Consider the following 18,362-nt stretch of genomic DNA (forward strand, 5'->3'; position numbering starts at 1 on the left):
AGTATGCTGAAGTCTGATACTTCAAGTGCTTGTCTTGTGTTTTGCTAACAGATATGAGATTTTATTACGTTCTATTGCTGTCTTTCTTCCATGATTTAATTCAGGTTGCCAATATGCGAGGACTCAGCATCTGTCTGGGTTTTTTAGTGATACCATGCAGTCGCTGATAGGAGAGATAGTTGGAGAAAGAAGAACGTAGCTACAAATTGCTACCCTTACAGAGAAAATAAAAACACCATAAATGACAGGAAGTTCAATAGGGCTGAAAACTTCCTGAAGATAAGGACAGTGGTACACTATACTATAGATCACTAAGGAGAGTTTTTTTAAATCATGTTTGAGAAATATCTGTCAGGGAAGATTTTGGTAGAATTAATCTGGCTCTTGAAACAAGATGATCTCTAATGGGCTATCCATACCCAATTTGCTATGGATATAATGACAATGAGATTTTCCCCCAACTTGTTGTGGATTACTTTTTAAGATTGTGTCCACTGCAATCTTGGGGGATGACTAATACAAAAACAGAAATATAATTCTTTTTACTCTCATGCCAATGGGCTTCCATAAGGCAGTAAACAGTTACATTTATTGTCATATATTTAGAATGGCAATGACTTGAGTCACCGAGTCCTGACCTCCACAGGAAATCACAACATTCATATAGCCTCCTTATTTCATATGTCAAAATTCTACCATAATAATAGTTTGCTTTTAACTACTTCCTGTATCCCAATAAAAAAAAAGAGTGACTTTCCTGAAGTAGGTACCACAGACGCCAGTGGGGTTCCATATAGTGGACTGCAGTACTCAGGAGAGACCTGCATGCATTTAAGAACAGGTGATGCAGCTCAGCCTTGCAGCTATATGCATCCACTGAGGTCAAATGCACCCAGCTGGAGGGGACTAAGACTCAGATGCTTTCTAACAAGAGTCATAAGCCTTTGGTTTCACCAGGGGGGCAAACGAGTCTTGTGGTTCTTTACATCAAATGCATTCTTATTGTTATAAAATTAGAATCAAGTTTCTGATCCTGAAGGTCTTTTTAAAAGACACCCAGAGTGGTTCTCACAGCACTCTGCCCTGCAGAGGGGTGCTGTACACCTCATAAACTTTCAGGAGGTACCATTAACTATCTGTTGTCACGGAGGACTGCACAGACAATCTAGATAATGTTGCTGCATTGCAGAGATGACTGAATTGCTGAAAGAGAGTTCCAGGTTCAAAATTCATTAGAATTTAGTTATAAGAAATTGGCCCTCATCAAACAAACTCTCTAACTCTGTTGGAAAAAAAGACAGGGGAACTAGCTTGTACATACAGGGTTGATGAAATGACCTAGTATAAACATCCAGATTGGATTAATATATGTAACAAGAGACTCCATCTGCTTCAACTGTCAAAATATGAAACCACTAATGATTTTTTTCCTGTGTTCTAAGACCATGATGTATTGCAACTCAACACTGTTGTTTTGTTTATATTTAATACACTTGGTTAGAAATACCATTAAAATGAATGCAGGTCATAACAGTAAAAGGCAGTATTACATTCTCAAAACCATTGTATCATGAATGAATTTTCATTCCCTTCCATTCTAGACATCACAGTTGCAGTTCTGGGACCATGTTATGTTTTGGCACAAGCCAAGTCTGCATGATGCCATGGGGTTTTGTCCCACACCTACAAGGATAACACTGTCCATAGCAACGTAGCAGAAAAAAACTGTTTGCAAACAAGTGCACACATGCAGTCTGATTTTATGCTCCCAATTTAATAATTTTCTCTATAGTTTATAGCGAAGTATAAACATTTTGAGACGGTAATTCTTAACAGTCCAACATCAGTCCTCTGAGACTCCCAGAGGAGCTCATCTTTCCCCTTTGAGAACAAGAGACCGTAGGAAGGCTACTAAGATGCTGAATGTCTGTAGCATGAATAGCTCCCCCCTTTCCATTTCATCTCCACAGTATGTCTTCTTACTGTCCATTTAGTCCATGGTGCCAGTTAGGGAGCTGGCATGGAGAGCAGCAGGTCTGCCAGTTCCATCCCTGCACCTAGCCAGTCAGCTACACAAGTGCTTAGTCACCAGTGCACAATATAGCTCTGACTTTGTTTTCTTTCTTCACAGCTCTGGTGTGATTTTGACAAACCAGTAGCCCTGAAGAACCAGACGTTCAATTCATCTGCATCTTTTACGGACATCTGTTCCTGTCCTGAGGTATTTCCAAGGGTACTTTTGAATCTGAGGCACGGATCCACAAAGGTTACATGGCAACCACTACCTGGAATCAATGACCTGTGTACTGGTGGTGGAGTCAAGTGCCTCAAAAACGTGATGAAGCTGAACCTTTGCATCTACCCATATGCTGATAGAAAAAGCAGAGGCGGGTTGCAGAAGGAATTAGTTTTATGACCTAATGGGGCATTACAACCAAGTTTCAACCTTTGAACTTCATACAGAACCTTTATGCTGGAAACACATCCAGCAATGATTCAATGAACCCAGTGCAATAAAACATACTACTTAATTCATATGAAGCTAATGGAGACTAATACTTCTCACATAGCAAAACCAGCAGTTATTCTGCTGTAGTTATTTTAAATTTGCATTTGGAGCAAAAAAATCCTCTCTGTGGTGAGCAAGCAGGCAACAAAATCAATGGGTTGGTTATGTGTAGATAAAAGTAGTATGTGGCTTAGAAAGTCATATGGCGGTGTCATGATACTGCCAGCAGTATGCTGCAAATTGTAGGGATGCAGATTTCCCTACAGAGGAACTGTACTAAAGAAAAACTGTACTTAGAAAAATGAATGCTATCTCTCCTAAAGCTGTATGATAGGAGTTAATTTAAACTACATTTGGGCTGTGGGTGTTGATGTTGCTATTTTAAATCTGAATAGCTCATGGCCATGATTGTCTCTCTAAATCCAGTATCAGCTGCATGGATTGAATTTGGCAGATGACTAATCATTGAGAAAAATGAAACAATAAAGAGATTAGAAAATGAGATATGAATAAAACCTCCAGGCATCATATTTTAAGAGAGTAGTGTAACTAAGCTAGATCTGCAATATTAAAAATAATAATAAAAAAAAAGAAATAAAAAACCACCCAAACCTGTGGTTTTATCCTCTCTTCAAGTAGTACAGGAAAAGGATTAAAGCAGGAATATGACTCTCCCATCCTGATTAACGCGGGTCTTGAGGAAGTTCAGAATCCAAAGGAATATAAATTACTTTCTCTCAGTTGACTTTCATTAGCAAACTACTGCATTTCTAGCTTTCCTCTTTTCAGTGTACAGGATGCCCTTTCCCTTCTAATAGAATGAAAATGCCACACAAGCTCAGAGAAGGATTTCTGCTAACATGGAGGTGCCATGCAAAATGGAGAATTTGTAATTTCACATTCTATTTTAGCAACACACTTATTTTCAAAGTGCCCTGCACCCTAAGAAGACTTAGCTGAGCACTGAAATCCAGAGCAGTTTTTTTACACTTCTGATCACTTGATCAACTGTGTAGATAGTTATGGACTGAATATGTAGTCACTGCTCACTGAAAGTAACCACTGCTGTTTTCTATTCAGTATTTTGTCTTCACTGGTGTGCTGGCAATGGTGACTTGTGCAGTCTTTCTTCGTCTCAACTCTGTCCTGAAGCTGGCAGTGCTTCTCATCATGATTGCGATCTATTCTCTGCTGACTGAGACCATTTATGCTTCCCTTTTTCTGCAATATGACAACTTTAACCACAATGGAGAGTAAGTGTTCACAGCACCTTTTAGGAACTGCTTTTTAATAAGGTAATGGGTCGTCTTGACAGAGTATACCTGTATTGGACAGAACCATACTTAAGTACGGAGTGATGGTTGCAAGAGGCAAGAACTAATCCAAAAAGATTTATAATGTGGTTCTTTCTCAGGCGTTTTTATTAAAATGCTCATTTCATGAGGTCATTTAAATATTAAGCGGGGTTTATCTCTTATGTCTCCCATAGTCTGTCCATGTTGCTAAAATTACGCATTACAGTGCATATACATTGGTTGCTTCTATTCTTTAAAACTCCAGAGACACTGATTGAACCCCTCATCTCAATTTAAGAAAACAGGAGTGAACAATTGTTTTTTTAGGGGCAGGGTTTTAACTGTATAAATTTTGAACTGTAACATGTAGTTGCAAAAAATAGAAGGAATACAGAGATGATTCCGCTTTGTAGGAGGGCGTTTGAAGGACAGACTCCTCCTCCCAGGCTTCTGTCCCAGCAAGAGGAGTTGAAGAGGAGAACAGAAGAGCCACAGTAATTTGCAGAGTCAGAGGTGCACCAAGTGTTGCGATAACTGAATCTAGAGCAGCAGTGATTTAGCTCATTCAGAAAAACATTTCTTCAGTCTTTGATACTTGACCAGTTTAGTATTGCAGTTGCTCGTGCTTGTAAGTGCATGCCAGATGAAGATCCTCAGAATGACAGAAAAGCATGGACTTGCATTACAATTATTTCTCACAACAGCCATGTCTTTTCAGATAGTAAGGCTCTGCACACATATCTTTCCCAGCTAGCTTCCTACAGTAGCAAGGTACTAATGATTTGGGATGCAATTCCTTTTTTTAATGCTAGTTATGCTCCTACAGACTAATGATATGACATATAGCATATTCACAGCAGAGCCCAGCAAATATAACAAATGGCAGTAAGCAATACTTCGGCTAAGTAACTAGAAGTAGAAATCATGATCATTGTCTTTAATTTTTGTCAGTAATCAAGCATGGCACAGAAAGGTTATCCCTTGTCTGAAAATCTTAGAGAATTCAGAGTAGTTTCTGTTCCCTGCATCGATGAAACTCTCCAGTGACTTTTATGGCAGAAGAGTAAGAAAGAGCCAGGAATAGCCTCTAAAGTAGCCAACAGCCCAGGACATAGGCTACTCATCTGAGATGCTCCACACTCAGGACAAGGACCTGAACTTCAGCTCTGACATTAGGGAGCATGAGGTTCAGGGTTGTGTGCCCAGAAACTTATCTGTTTTCTTAGCTATACCAATTAGTTGAATAAAAGGTTTTGCAACTCCCTACAAAACTCATCTAGCTTGTATATTTGTGGCTGTAGCTACACTATCACAATATGCAATAACAGATGAGTTCACAGCTAAGACCTGTGAGGCTGTTGCCCTTAGCCAGTGTACAAGGGGTCCTTCTTGAATGAAATCTTTGGGAGGTTGTATTTCAGACAACTTCAAAATGGGAAACATTTGAATTCCAAAATATTTGCAGATGACAAAGATGTTTCCTGCCTGTCTTTTGCTCTATACTGATGACTCATCCCATAGTGGCACATTTCCTCACAGTAGATTCTTCATTAGGCCCACAAAGTCAGTGCAGTTAGCTCTCTCACAAGAAAGTTTCCTTTTGATTTTGTCTCCGTCAAGCTCTGCTCTTTTTCTCTTTAATTTTTCTGTCACAGGAGTCATCCTCTGACTAATATCACCTGATCTTTTTTCCAAAATTACTGTGGAAAATGGATTCCAGGTCTGGACTTTGCTTTATTCTTAGATCTCAAGGTAGACAGAAGAGTGTCCCAAATTCTCTTCCAACTTCTGCTCCTTGTTTACTCCTTTATTAACTTTTTTCACAACTTCAAGCTTTGAGCACCTCTTAACCATTTCCTCGCCTTTCCTCATCTCCCTTCAACAAAATAATTGCCAAGTATCTATGTTCAATTCCCCTCCAAATTTAGTTCATTCTCCCTTTGTTTTACTATAAGATTGGCCCTACCTGTTCCCCAAATTCTTCATTTATGTCTTTTCCCCTGGGAAACACGCCTTTAAAAAAACCCTGATATTGCGGAGATACTCACTCTTCAGTTTTGTCATCTTGCCACAGAATTGTAATTTCTCCTCAGATTTGAAACCCCCTTTAACTGCTCTGGATGCCTTTCACCTTATTTTGTCACCCTTTCTTCATGCTCCACACACAGCACCTCAGCAATTTCATACAGCAGATTTCATACAGCCAGTACCATCTTGGCTCATCTTTTTGTTTTCCTACTGAAGAGTTTCCTTTGCTTTCCTACTGAAGAGTTTCCTTTACTTCCCCTGTCATAGGCAGACATTTCTTCTTGCTCTCCTCTTTGTGGCTCAGTAAAACCAGTCCTAATTACTGTTTGCCATTTTTTTGATTCCCTTTTGATCCGCACCTTCTTCCTTAACTCACCTGCCATCTTCTCCAAACCTTTCTCGCGATATGGGGATGTTTAACTTTCAGCGCCTGCCTTGGGGTCCATGTTTTATCTCTAGGCCATTCACTGGCCTTTTACTTTCACAGTCTGGAAGTTTCCCTTTCCCAGCTCCAGCCTCAACCCTTCCCCATCCAGATCCCACCTCCTGTGCTCCACAGGGACTGTGGTGTTCATGGTTGTTTACCAAACTCCCAGGAAAAGAGAATGACTGACACACAGCTTGCATATCACATTTGAAAGAGAAAGATCATCACCTTCTGTGTACCTACTGTAGGCTACAATTTAGCTATTTAATACATTTGTCTCCAAACAGTGAGCAGTTTAATTACACTCCTGTTCTCTTGCACTGATTATTGCTAAGTTAAATTTTCAAATACAGGGGATTTTTTAAAGAACCACAAAAAGTACCAGGATACATTATGAAATGAAACTTCTGAACAATTACAACACTGACAAATCAATAACTGTATTTTACTTTGGAAATTTTTTTCCAGCACAGACTTCCTGGGTACAAAGGAGGCATCTTTACTACTGATGGCAATGTTCCTTTTAGCCGTATTTTATCATGGTCAACAGGTAATGCAAACATTTGCTTTAACCGTTCCCTATATCACTTGTAATTGCAGGATGTGACAATAATTACTTTCAAAATATCAACTGCCTTTTTGTCCACTTGATTATATGACCTCTAACAATTTAATAAACCATATGCAGAATCTGATTAAAGGAAGCCCACATCTGACACTGTCTAGCATTCTTAAAGAACATGTGCAATATTATATTCAGCAATATGCAAGGTATATTGCATTTTCTAATAGAAATTGAAGGAAGAAATGGTACTTCATTTATCTTAGGTACATGTAGAATTCCAGTGGCATCTGACTGCTTCAGTGCACTTGAGTAGGCATAAAACCAAAATGAAGAAAGGGAATAACAAACAGTAAATAATAAAAATCCCATTAAATAGCTTAGTATGTTCACAGAGGAAAAGCACCAGATTTGAGGGAATTAGGAAAATTTGCAGTTAAGCATCAACACTAACTTCTTTGGGTCATGGACCACTTGCAAGAATTCTTTCACGTGGACCTAGATCATAACCAGGATTAGGGGCATCAGAGCTTCAGGGTTGATATCTTTGAGGAGGAATTGAGAAACCAGGTATTTCAAGAATCCATACACAGTGCACAGGGAGAGTGAAGCATGACAAATTAAGATTTAAAAGAACGAATGTGTTGAGTAAAAGCCACCCAAAGCAGGGTGTTTTCTCCACTGCTTCTGTCTGGCAACCTCTAGGCTGCTGCATTTCAAGCATGCTGACTTTAGGCGGTTCCTGTTCACATAAAGGCAAATGGGACCACTGTGTTAAAGGAAGCAGCAACCACAATTACCTTTAGACATTGTCCTGCATGTTCAGCTTGCTTAAAGATTTTCCCTTCAAGAGCATTAGGCTCATTAATAACAGCATTTCTTAATCCTAATTTGAGTGAGGCAATAAGAGAGAAATGTTGCTGTGATTAATAACACAATATTATACAATTTCTTACAATATTACAAAAACTTTATAAGTTGTGCAGGTACCTACAGGCTCTATTCCTTCCACAGGAGAGCAAAAAGAAGGGAAGACCTAAATGTTCTAGTAATTTTCCTCCTTTTTATCTTCTTTTTGAGGAAATGAGGAATGAATGAGTAGGGGAAGCAAGGGATGAAATGCACTTTGTGCCCAGATTTAAGTTTGATGGAAAACAATGTACTTCAATGTAACTTTATCAAGACATAGAGCCCATTTAGGAAAAACATGCAACAAATAAGAACTGAACGTCCCAAATTTGTGATAAGCCTTATAATATCCCCAATGATTCTTAACATACACAAAGATACATACCTAAGGGTTGGAAATGGTCTGAAGTGGGAGTAAATACTAAGAAAGAAAACACTAAGGGAGTTTAGGTAGAGCAAGGATTAGGCAGAATCCACACAATGCTCTTCAGGATCATGATTCTGAGTATAAATGTTGGTCTTCTACATAATCCTGATCTGGGGTGTTCAAGAGTATTTTCCAGCCCAGAGGCCTGTTAGCACAACACAGTCTTTTTCCATCCTATTAATCTTCCTTGTTATATAAAACAGGGTGGCTGCACTCAAACTGCCTTTGGAAATGGTCGCTGAGATGTGCTAACTAACTCCTGCATGTTCTCCCTAACGATTCATAGGGTCTCTCTGTCAACTTAACAGTATCCAACGGCAGTGCCCAGGAACATTTCCCTGTATTGTTTCATTTCCTATTATAGAGTTAACCTAAAGGTCTCTGTATAAATACAAACTAAAAATATACATAAAAATTTTGTGCAGAGCACATTAAAAAAAAATGTTTCAATAGTCTGAATTGATGGGGAGCACAGTAAATCCAATAAATTTGTCCTCCAGCACAGCTTTGCTTCTCACAAACTGCAAAAGTATTCTGAAGTAGAATAGCTTAAAACTTGCCTTATTCTAGGTGGATTTACAAAAAAGACGACTTTTGCAAGCTCCAGCTTATGGACTTTTAATTTCTGAACAACTAACTACTGTTCTTTATCCATTGTGATTTAAAGTTAATCCCCACTTTTGCACTCAGAATTTTAAGTTAGATTCAAGAAAAAGTTATGTGACACTGTCTAATCAGACTCAGAGCTTTCTTAAAACCTTACCTGTACTTCAGCAAATAAATGTTGAGGGTCTCCGATGCTAAACCCGTAATTAAAAGTAGTTGTGTTGCTGTTACATGACGTCAGGCTAAATAGACTAATTCCCTATTAGAAATTCAACTTTATCTAGAAGCACATCTTTTTAACACGAGTAATACATAATTTACAGCAGTGTTTCTGTGAACTAAACTTGCGAAAAAGCATGTGACAGAAGTGTTGTGGGTAATTTCAAGGCTAGACGACTTCTGCTGTAAAATGTGTTCATTTACTGCATTACTTTTTCAATGAATTAAGTAGAACATTCTGTATGAACATAAATTATCCCTTAAAAACTTATCAAAATACAATACCATATACAGTGTTCTTTATTAGAAATACATCTCTAGTGAAAACACACAATATAAATAGCCTATTAACCCTGAGTGAAACCTTCTGCTATGGCTTTAAAAGGGAAGGTTTTAACAATTGCAGAGGGAATAAAACTGCCCACAACAGACTCAGTCCCTCTTCTCCCTCCACCCCAGTTAGACCTAAAAAGAGGCCTTATAAAACAAAGGGCAAAATCCTCTCTAGTTTCTTTTAGATTGTAGATCTGAGTGTAGATCTTGCTTATACCAGAGGAGTGTTCTGGTGTAGGCAAGTGTTGACTGACTGACTGGTTTGCTCCGCTGCTTCTGGGGCTCTTTGGCACAAAGGAAGACTTGAACTTTGGCAGGGGAGGCACAGACAGCTATGCGTCTAATAACCTCTGGATGTCAGGGCTGTAGCTTAGCTCTACATAGCCTTGTGAAGGAAGGAAGGAAGGAAGGGCTGACATCTCTACATGGCAATTTATCTGCAACAAGCATGAACCCCTGAACCTTCTTCATGCTTGGGAAAAAGGGGAGGAATGAGGGGAAAGGGGAGATTGTTCCAATTGAAAGAGAAAAAGAGAGACAGACATACCTAATTCTGCTATTATGCTTCAGGCCTCTTCATTATCCTTTCTACATTCAGATTTTAGTGTAATGAAGAAAGCATATTGCTTGTTTTGTCTGGAGTTAGACTGTTTTCAGTGGTTGAAAGTGTCCCTTTGGAATGTAAATCCTCTTTTCTCTTTCTCTAAAGAAGAATACTCTGCCCCTCAAACGCTGGTCATTACCTTCTGCTTTCCTTGCATGTGGCAATGGTCTGCAGAGAGGTTGGGTTGTACAGCCTTTAGAGGACATAGGTAGCGTTAGACTTGCTGTGTAATACATCTTTATTTTCTTCACTCACTATTAGAATTAGAGGTGTTTCACAGAGCTACATATCAGGGCAAGAAAACCTGGACATGTCAAGATTTATGTTGCAGACAGTGGTTTTTATTGGCACCACTGTGCCTGGGAATATTTCTTTACACAATCAAAAAATAAACTCAAAACTCAACCCTATGATTTTGTTAGTTTTAACAATATCAGAACTTAGCAAAGCATCTTCTTAAAATTTTCTATTTTCAAACCTCACATGTAGCACACCCTTTTAACTCTGAACCAACAGCGTCATCTCAGCTGTCCACTGATGATGCAAGAAAAATATTTCATGTTCCGATGTGATTATAAATAACCAGAATGACGTTATCTAAAATGTAAAGATTAGCTGCTGCTACTCTGAGCTAGGTTTAGAGATGTGAAATTTTCAGATGTGAAATGTACAGCAGCATAAAAAATCAGCTATGAAAAACTGTACTACGGTTTTTTGCAAAGCTCTTTTTGTAGTGTCATTAAATATCTGAGAATATCTGAAATATCAAAGAACTCTGAATCCACCAGCAGCTCCTGCTCCAAGCCAATCTGTAAAATACCTTTAGAACTCCATGCAAAATTATAGTCAGTGTTGCCTTCTCAGTCAGCTGGTAGAGATAAAAGTCAGTTATGATCTGGTACGGGCTGTCTTCTAGCACAAAAGGAAGGGGGAAGGAAACTGAAGATGTTGAAAAAAGTGATTTAAAACTACTTTTTCCTGACATGTTTTTTGCTGCAATTAATCTAGGGAATTAATAGTCACAAGAAGGAAGATCAATATATTAGAACTAGAAAAGAGATTAATTGTTTGTAAAGGTGGCAATAGCACCCAGAGGGCAAGTGACAAAAAATGTGGACAAGATGAGTCACTAAACAATGCCTGAACCCCCTCTTAGTCACTCCCACCCACTGCAGGCTTGCCCTTTACTTCAGCTTGGCAGGTGGGTTATACCCCAACCCCTTCCTTAATCCCAGCACCTTTTGACAAACCATTTGATGTCTCTCCCAATTGTAAAATGCATTTATTTGCTGGTATAATACACTTCTCTGAAGGGTGTTTGATTATTTTCTCTGGTTAGAGCATCTCAAATCTCACAAATATATTTTCTCTTTCAGTTTACTGCACACAAATATATTTCCATAATTTTCAATAAGGCCATAGGTTAATAAGTCACCCCTTGTGCAAGCTACAGTATCACCTGCCTTAAAATCTGATTAAAACTCTCCATCAGTGTAATGCACCCAAAAGTTCTGGCAGTGTTGGTCTTGTCCATGTGCTGACGCACGTGCCTCTCAGGCAAACAGCATGATGTTTTGACATGTTCCCAGCTTCAGCTAGCAGAGAGTTGTCATTTATGTATATATGAATATGCATTTTTTTATATATATATTAAAAAAATACACAGTACATATATATATACATATTTAAGCTGTACTGTGCAAGAATCTTCCTTTTGTCCTGTACACATACAGCGCTGAAAACCATTTAACTTCGGTTTTTAGCTGAGGGTATCAGGCACTGCCACCATGTGCGTACTAAATTGTGACTGCAGACTCTGGATCCACAACACATCAGAGACAGGGTATTTGAGGGGGTATCAAATAGCATGTCTTTCACTGTCTTTTAAAACACTTAAATTGCAAATAACTGCATGTTTCAACAGTATAAATATCTCATTTTTGTGCCACAGATTTGAAAGTCCTCTTTGGGAGTGTGTTGTGCTGTTATATATATCTAGTTTTGTTGAAAGATGCTCATCCTTGAGAAGTAAACTACCTGTCTCTGCAAAGTGTTTAGAATGACCCTTGTGTTATTTTCTCATGAAAACCATTTTATTTGAAAACACGTATGAAAAGGGGAACATATTTATTTCATACCAATATCTTCCAATACCTTATCTCCTGTCTGACTCCATTATCTAACTAATAAAGATGTGTTTAAGAGGAAAATAATTTCATGACATTTTCTAGCCACTGACCATAGCAGTAATATGACTGATATTATTTTGCCTGAGATTCCTCTGAGACACTCACCATACACAAGGCAAAGAAATAATCTCTTTTTCTGGCAATGAAATAAAATTCTTTCAGAGTCAAAGATCCTCAGCCACACTGAAGGCAGTTACACGGCAGGAGCAGCCTGCCAGGATGACGATACAATGTCTACTCTTATCTTGTCAGGTTTTATTTTTGCCTTTTTTTTCTTTCTGGAACTACAGCTTGAATACACAGCAAGGCTGGATTTTCTGTGGCGTGTTCAAGCAAAAGAAGAAATCAATGAAATGAAGGAGTTAAGGGAGCACAACGAAAATATGCTAAGGAATATTTTACCCAGTCACGTTGCCCGTCACTTCCTGGAGAAGGATCGGGATAATGAAGTATGTATCATCCCTGCTATTTCTGATACTTTTGTCTAATTAGCAAAAGAAAAGCAGATCTGTTAGGAAATTGTTAGAACTCAGTTCTCAATTAAGATTCTTTACACAAATACCACCAATATTTGGTATCTGATGCACATTAAAAAAAAAAATCATGTTATAAAATAAAGGGTTCTGCACTTCTAGGAACACCTCTGGAGTGGTGTTTCCAAGTTCAGGCTCACCGGTATGAGACACATAGACCTACTAGAGTGAGTCTAGTGGAGGGCCACCAAATTGATTAGAGGTACATGACACATGAGGAGAGGCTGAGAGAGCTGAGTTCATTCAACATTAAGAGGAAAAGGCTGAAAGAGGATCTCATCATTGCCTTCAACTACCTAATGGGTGTTTATAGAGAAGACAGAGCCAGATTCTTCTCCAATGTGCAAGTGGAAGAACAAGAGGCAACGACACAAGTTGCAGGAAGAAAAATCCCTGTTAGATACAAGGGAAAAAAAATCCCTGGGGAAGTGGTCATTGCATCAGGGCTTAGAGACGTTGTGAAATCTCCAGTCTTGGAGGTACTGAATCCTCACCTGAACAAGGTGATGAGAAACTTGATCTAATCAGCCCTGCTTTGAGTGGGAACTGTACTAGATGACCTTCAGAGATCCCTTACAACCTATGAGTCTATGAAAATCTAGTATTCCTAAAAAAGATATGTGAATTTAACAGAATGCCTGTGCAAACTTAAGATAGCCTAGTGTTGTGGAAGCATTATTACAGGCCTGCCAGTTATTATGGAAAAAATCTGTGCAACAGACAGCAACAGACCTGAGACTCTCGCATCTTCTGACCCAAGAGAACATTTTTGCCATTTCATATTGCCCCTGAATTGCTTCTTTGGGGCAGTTAACAAAATACCCATTTCAGAAACATAGTTTGTGGCTATGTTCCTAAAGAGTGTTTGTGTTACACAAAGAAAAGCTTGATAATGGAGTCTCTGGATATTCCTAAGACAGAGTTTGAAGATAGGTTGCTGAAGGGGTAAAGGGAAGTCCAGAATTTGTTTCTGAAAGCAGCAGTAAGTCACTTACTCCTAATCTGAAACAAAGCAAATGCATATTATAATATTATCTGTGAAGAAAGGCTATTGTATGATGAAACTGGAATTTTCTCATGTAATGTTGAAATTATGTTTTATAAAGAAGCAGTTACAAATGTTGCAAGATTCAGGTTGCCAACACTGACATATCTATTTGTTGTGAATCAAAAAGGAATCAAGGCTACCCTTTTCTGATTGTACATTTTGGAAATAGATGTAGCCAGATAAATTAGACTGCACAATGATGAATCATTGTGTTCTGAAGATGTGATTTCAAATATCACCTAGGGAAGGATGACATAGTGAGAAGCTACAAGAAAAGGCACTTTAGAGATCAGCCTCTTGAGGAATTTTACACTCTGTGGGTATTAAACTGCCCTGAAAATACTGCTCTGCACATGAGACAATGTGTGTGTGAAAGCAACCAGGTTAAAATGCTTCATTGCAAATGGAGCAGGCCCCAATACCAACCATGAGTGTGTTCTGGCATATCTGCATTATGGATTTTCAGAGAATACGTGTCCTCTCTTACACATTCATTCACATACACTCACATGCATAATAATCTTCAAAAGCAAACAGATGCCCTATGGATCACTGCTGATGCTTCAATAATTTGCCGCTGAATTCAATTCCACCACCCCTGCTTTTTGTAAGGCAATTTCCAGAGTGACTATACTTGGGGATGATTTATGCATGAGCCGGCTGGCTGTAACATCTACCAGATTTCAGTACAATCAATCCTGCAGTTCACGTCTGGCCATTAAGTTAATTTCTCTGCTCTCAAAAAATGAATTCCCAAATGTGTAATGTAAGTGTTTTCTCATGGATGTATTATTTCTGTCTTGATGTTTCTTACCAAAAATAGAAAAACTGAGCAGCTGAAGGCTCAGCCAGTTGTTTTCTGTCTTCACTATCTGAGAAAAGAGTATGCCTGAGTGTATACGCTTCTCCTATCCCATATTGTCTAGTCTTCCATAAGCATCCATGAAGTAACGTGTATTATTTTTTCCTATACCTATGAAAGGGAATAAGAGTATCCTCAGAGTATGACTTCCATGACCCTGCAGATGTTCTTTAGTGAAAGAATGTGTAAGAGCAGGAAGGGAATCAATCATATTTTTTGTCAATCAAAGCTTTGCAGTGTACTTGGAAACTAGCAGAATTTTCCCACTTTTACTGTAGGACGCATTGTTAAAGAGTCGAGATAAGTAGCAGCATTAGCAGCAATAGCAAAGTTCAGGGCAGGGGTTCAGGATGCTTTTCTAGGGAAAAACAGGATGAAGGAAGAAGAGGAGCCTGAAGTGTTCGTTCACATTAGGTGTGTGGTGTCCAGCAGTAAGTCCTTTTATCATGAGAGCAAAGCACTAAAATTTTCTAAAGCATGCTAACAAGAACATTGAGAAGCAAGTACTCCAGGACAGAATGTCATAAGAGAAGCACCAGAACAGAAATGAAAGTATTGGCCATTGGGTAAAACTACAGAAGTTGAAGCTAGAAAAAAATTAAACAAAAGAGAATGCATGTGCTTGAAGTATATTAGCCACTAGAGAAGCGTACCAGGAGTTGGGGCAGGGGGGGTGGGAGTGGAGGGGACTATGTCCTTGGCATTCTTTAAGTTGAAATTAGTTTTGTTCCTAAAAATTTGTTTCTTCAGAGAAGAGCTGACCGCATTTTCACATATATAATCACAAGAACCCATCCATAAATAAATCTGTCATTCAGTACCAGAGTGAATTATATGAATAACGTAAGTGGAAGTTTATCCAAGGGCATACTTTATCCTAATAGCCTCCTGTGTCCGATCCCTTATAAGCTGCTTTCTGTCCTCAGTAACTCCATTATCACCCTCAGTTCTGTTTCTCCCTCCTTTCAAACCCTAATAGCAGGAGCCTCTCCCAGAGTCAGGCAACCAAATGGCTCCACAGTCACCTTAGGAGAACCACAGTTTACCATAGAGTAAGGGCTCTCTGAAAACCTGTGAATAAACAAACTTGTAAAGAGCTGCAGCAGAGTATAAAGTATCCACCAGAAGATGTGGTGAGAGGACTCTTTACAAAGAGATCATATTAGACATTTTAAATCACAGAATCATTAAGGTTGGAAAAGACCTGTAAGATCATCAGGTCCAACCATGAACCCAACACCACCATGCCCACTAAACCATGTACCACAATGCCACGTCCACACGTTCCTTGAACACCTCCAGGGAGGGTGACTCCACCACCTTCCTGGGCAGTTTATTCCAATGCTTCACCACTCTCTCAGTAAAGAAATTTTTCCTAATATTCAGTCTGAAGCTCCCCTGGGGCAACTTGAGGCCATTTCCTCTTGTCCTGTTGCTAATCACTTGGGAGATGAGACCAACACCCACCTCTCTGCAACCCCCTTTCAGGTAGTTGTAGAGAGTGATAAGGTCTCCCCTCAGCCTCCTCTTCTGCAGACTGAACAACCCCAGTTCCCTCAGCTTCTCCTCGTAAGACTTGTGCTCCAGACCCCTCACCAGCTTCGCTGCCCTTGTCTGGACACACTCCAGCCACTCAGTGTCCTTCTTGTCCCATCTGGTCCCTGTTAATCAACAAATTTAGAAATAGATAGTCAACTGCAAACATTTATGAGACAGACTTAAACAATAATAAATAATAAATATTAGGTTCCTTTTACTTGCCTAACAGTGTTTGATTCTCCGGTATTCATTCTTGCAAATGAATCCTTCATGTCTTAAAGTGGTTCCCCACATAAATCAAAACGAAAAATGCTATTTCATTTTTGCTTGTGCAAAAGCAGAAAGAGCAGGCTTTCAAAGAAAGGGCAAACCCTGCAGACAATCTGTGATAAAAATATGAGAGCTGTCAGTGTCCGCTTGTTGAACTTGGCTAACACTTAATATACTAATGCTAACCTCAGATATTAAGGTATTATGCATGGAAAAAATAAGAAACCTATTTTAATTGCAACCAATTATATTCTCTTCCCTGTATTCACTTAAATTCATTTTTCTTCATTGTTCTTTTAGGAATTATACTCTCAGTCCTATGATGCTGTTGGTGTGATGTTTGCTTCTATTCCTGGATTTGCTGATTTTTATTCCCAGACTGAGATGAATAACCAAGGAGTAGAATGTCTGCGCTTGCTGAATGAAATCATTGCAGACTTTGATGAGGTAATACCAGCTGCTACAGGAAATCTGATAGCACTTAAATGATGAGTTCCCAAATACCAAACATGTCATCCTAAATTATCAAATTTAGTAACTATTCTGCTTCCAATAATTGTCTGGGGTTTTTACTCCAATACTATTACAATTCTCTATTTTACTTCTTTTGCATTTAGTCTTGCCAAACTTTGGTCTGAACAACCTAGTGAGATAGAGACTGAAATCAATAGTTGCTCGCGTATACACATGAATAAAGAAAAGCAAAATCTGCTCCAGTGTATCTAGAAGTAGAACATGCTTTAATTCTGTAGAAAAAAGAAGGATGAAGATATTTGCAATAGTTCTGGGAAGTAGTGGTCTAAATCCAAACAGATAAAGATATTGTTTTGAAGACATTGGTTGAATGGACTCAATGAACGTTAAAGGTAAAAACACTGTCAAGTTAAATGTGAAGCACACAGCCCAGAATTAAATGTTGGGTAAAGAATGAAAGGTGGTGACATATTAACTGAGGATACTTGTCTGGTCAGGTATGTTATACAGAGGTAAATGAAGTAAAGCGGCTTGCTTTACTGAGGAATTCAGAGGTGAAGGGAAATTAAAAAAAAAAAAAAAAAAAAAACACAGAAAGAAAAAAGAATTTATTTAGGTATCCTGTCCAGTTAATTTCAGAAACGGAGCTGAGGAGGGGATAAGACAAACAGGAGAAGAAAAGACAGATCCCCAATATAGCTATTGCCAGGTGGAAGCAAGGAAAAAACTGGAAAGTGAAGAGGAAGTCAGGAGTAAGTTGCATACTTGGTATTGCACACTCTGCCAACTAGTTAGTAAGGAAGCTTGGACCGGTGGTATCGTGTCCTGCAATGAGCCCAAGAGGAATTAAGAAAGGGGACAAAGGAAAGACGAATGAAAAGCTTTGAAAAAACTTTAAAACTAGGAAGAGTGCAAAAGTAAGGCCAAAACTACCTAGCGTGGGGAATTTTAACCTCTACACTGCAAGCAGTTTTCAGGAGTGTGTAGCCCTCCTGAGCTCCCGAGTGGTAGAAGCAGAATCTGACCCATCTCTATACTTAACAGTGAGGTTGGATCTGTGTGCCAGACTTGAATAGTCCAGATGGAAAAGGGGAGGGGAAAGGGGGAAGTGGCGATGGTGTCATTGATCTGTGACTCTGTTTTTGGAGAAGTTATTAAAAGAGAAAGTGGGGAAAAGACATCCCTCTCAGAATTTTGCTGAGAAAGACAAGATTAGCACTAAACTGGACAGCAGGGGAGAGGGCACATGGACAGCAAGAAATCAAGAAACAGTAAAAAATCCTACTCAGGAAACCCATGTTCTCTTTAATCTCTGTTTATACCAAGGAATTTTTTAGTTCGTTCCTCTATTGTGGTAGAGTATCAACCGGAGAAGTGATGAGTGTCTTGTCGGCTTAAAATTAAGATGCAGTTCAAGAAAACACAATTTGCTCCCATAAAAGGAGCTGGAGCTCGCATCCCACATGAGCTATGTAACCATGGACCAATTGTCTAAAACAGAGAAGGGAAAAACTCCACTTAGGTTGTG

General features: G+C 39.0%; 1 protein-coding gene across 1 annotated transcript in view; it reads left to right on the forward strand.

Moving 5' to 3' along the window:
* ADCY8 (adenylate cyclase 8) overlaps window positions 1–18,362 on the forward strand; it is a 129,024-nt gene that overhangs the window by 101,069 nt on the left and 9,593 nt on the right. Inside the window, 5 exon segments of the mRNA XM_059836205.1 lie at window positions 2,132–2,221; window positions 3,590–3,768; window positions 6,728–6,809; window positions 12,399–12,557; window positions 16,661–16,807. Of these exon segments, the coding sequence (XP_059692188.1) occupies window positions 2,132–2,221; window positions 3,590–3,768; window positions 6,728–6,809; window positions 12,399–12,557; window positions 16,661–16,807 (657 nt within the window).

This window comes from Gavia stellata, chromosome 3 (assembly GCF_030936135.1).
Source record: "Gavia stellata isolate bGavSte3 chromosome 3, bGavSte3.hap2, whole genome shotgun sequence".
NCBI lineage: Eukaryota > Metazoa > Chordata > Aves > Gaviiformes > Gaviidae > Gavia > Gavia stellata.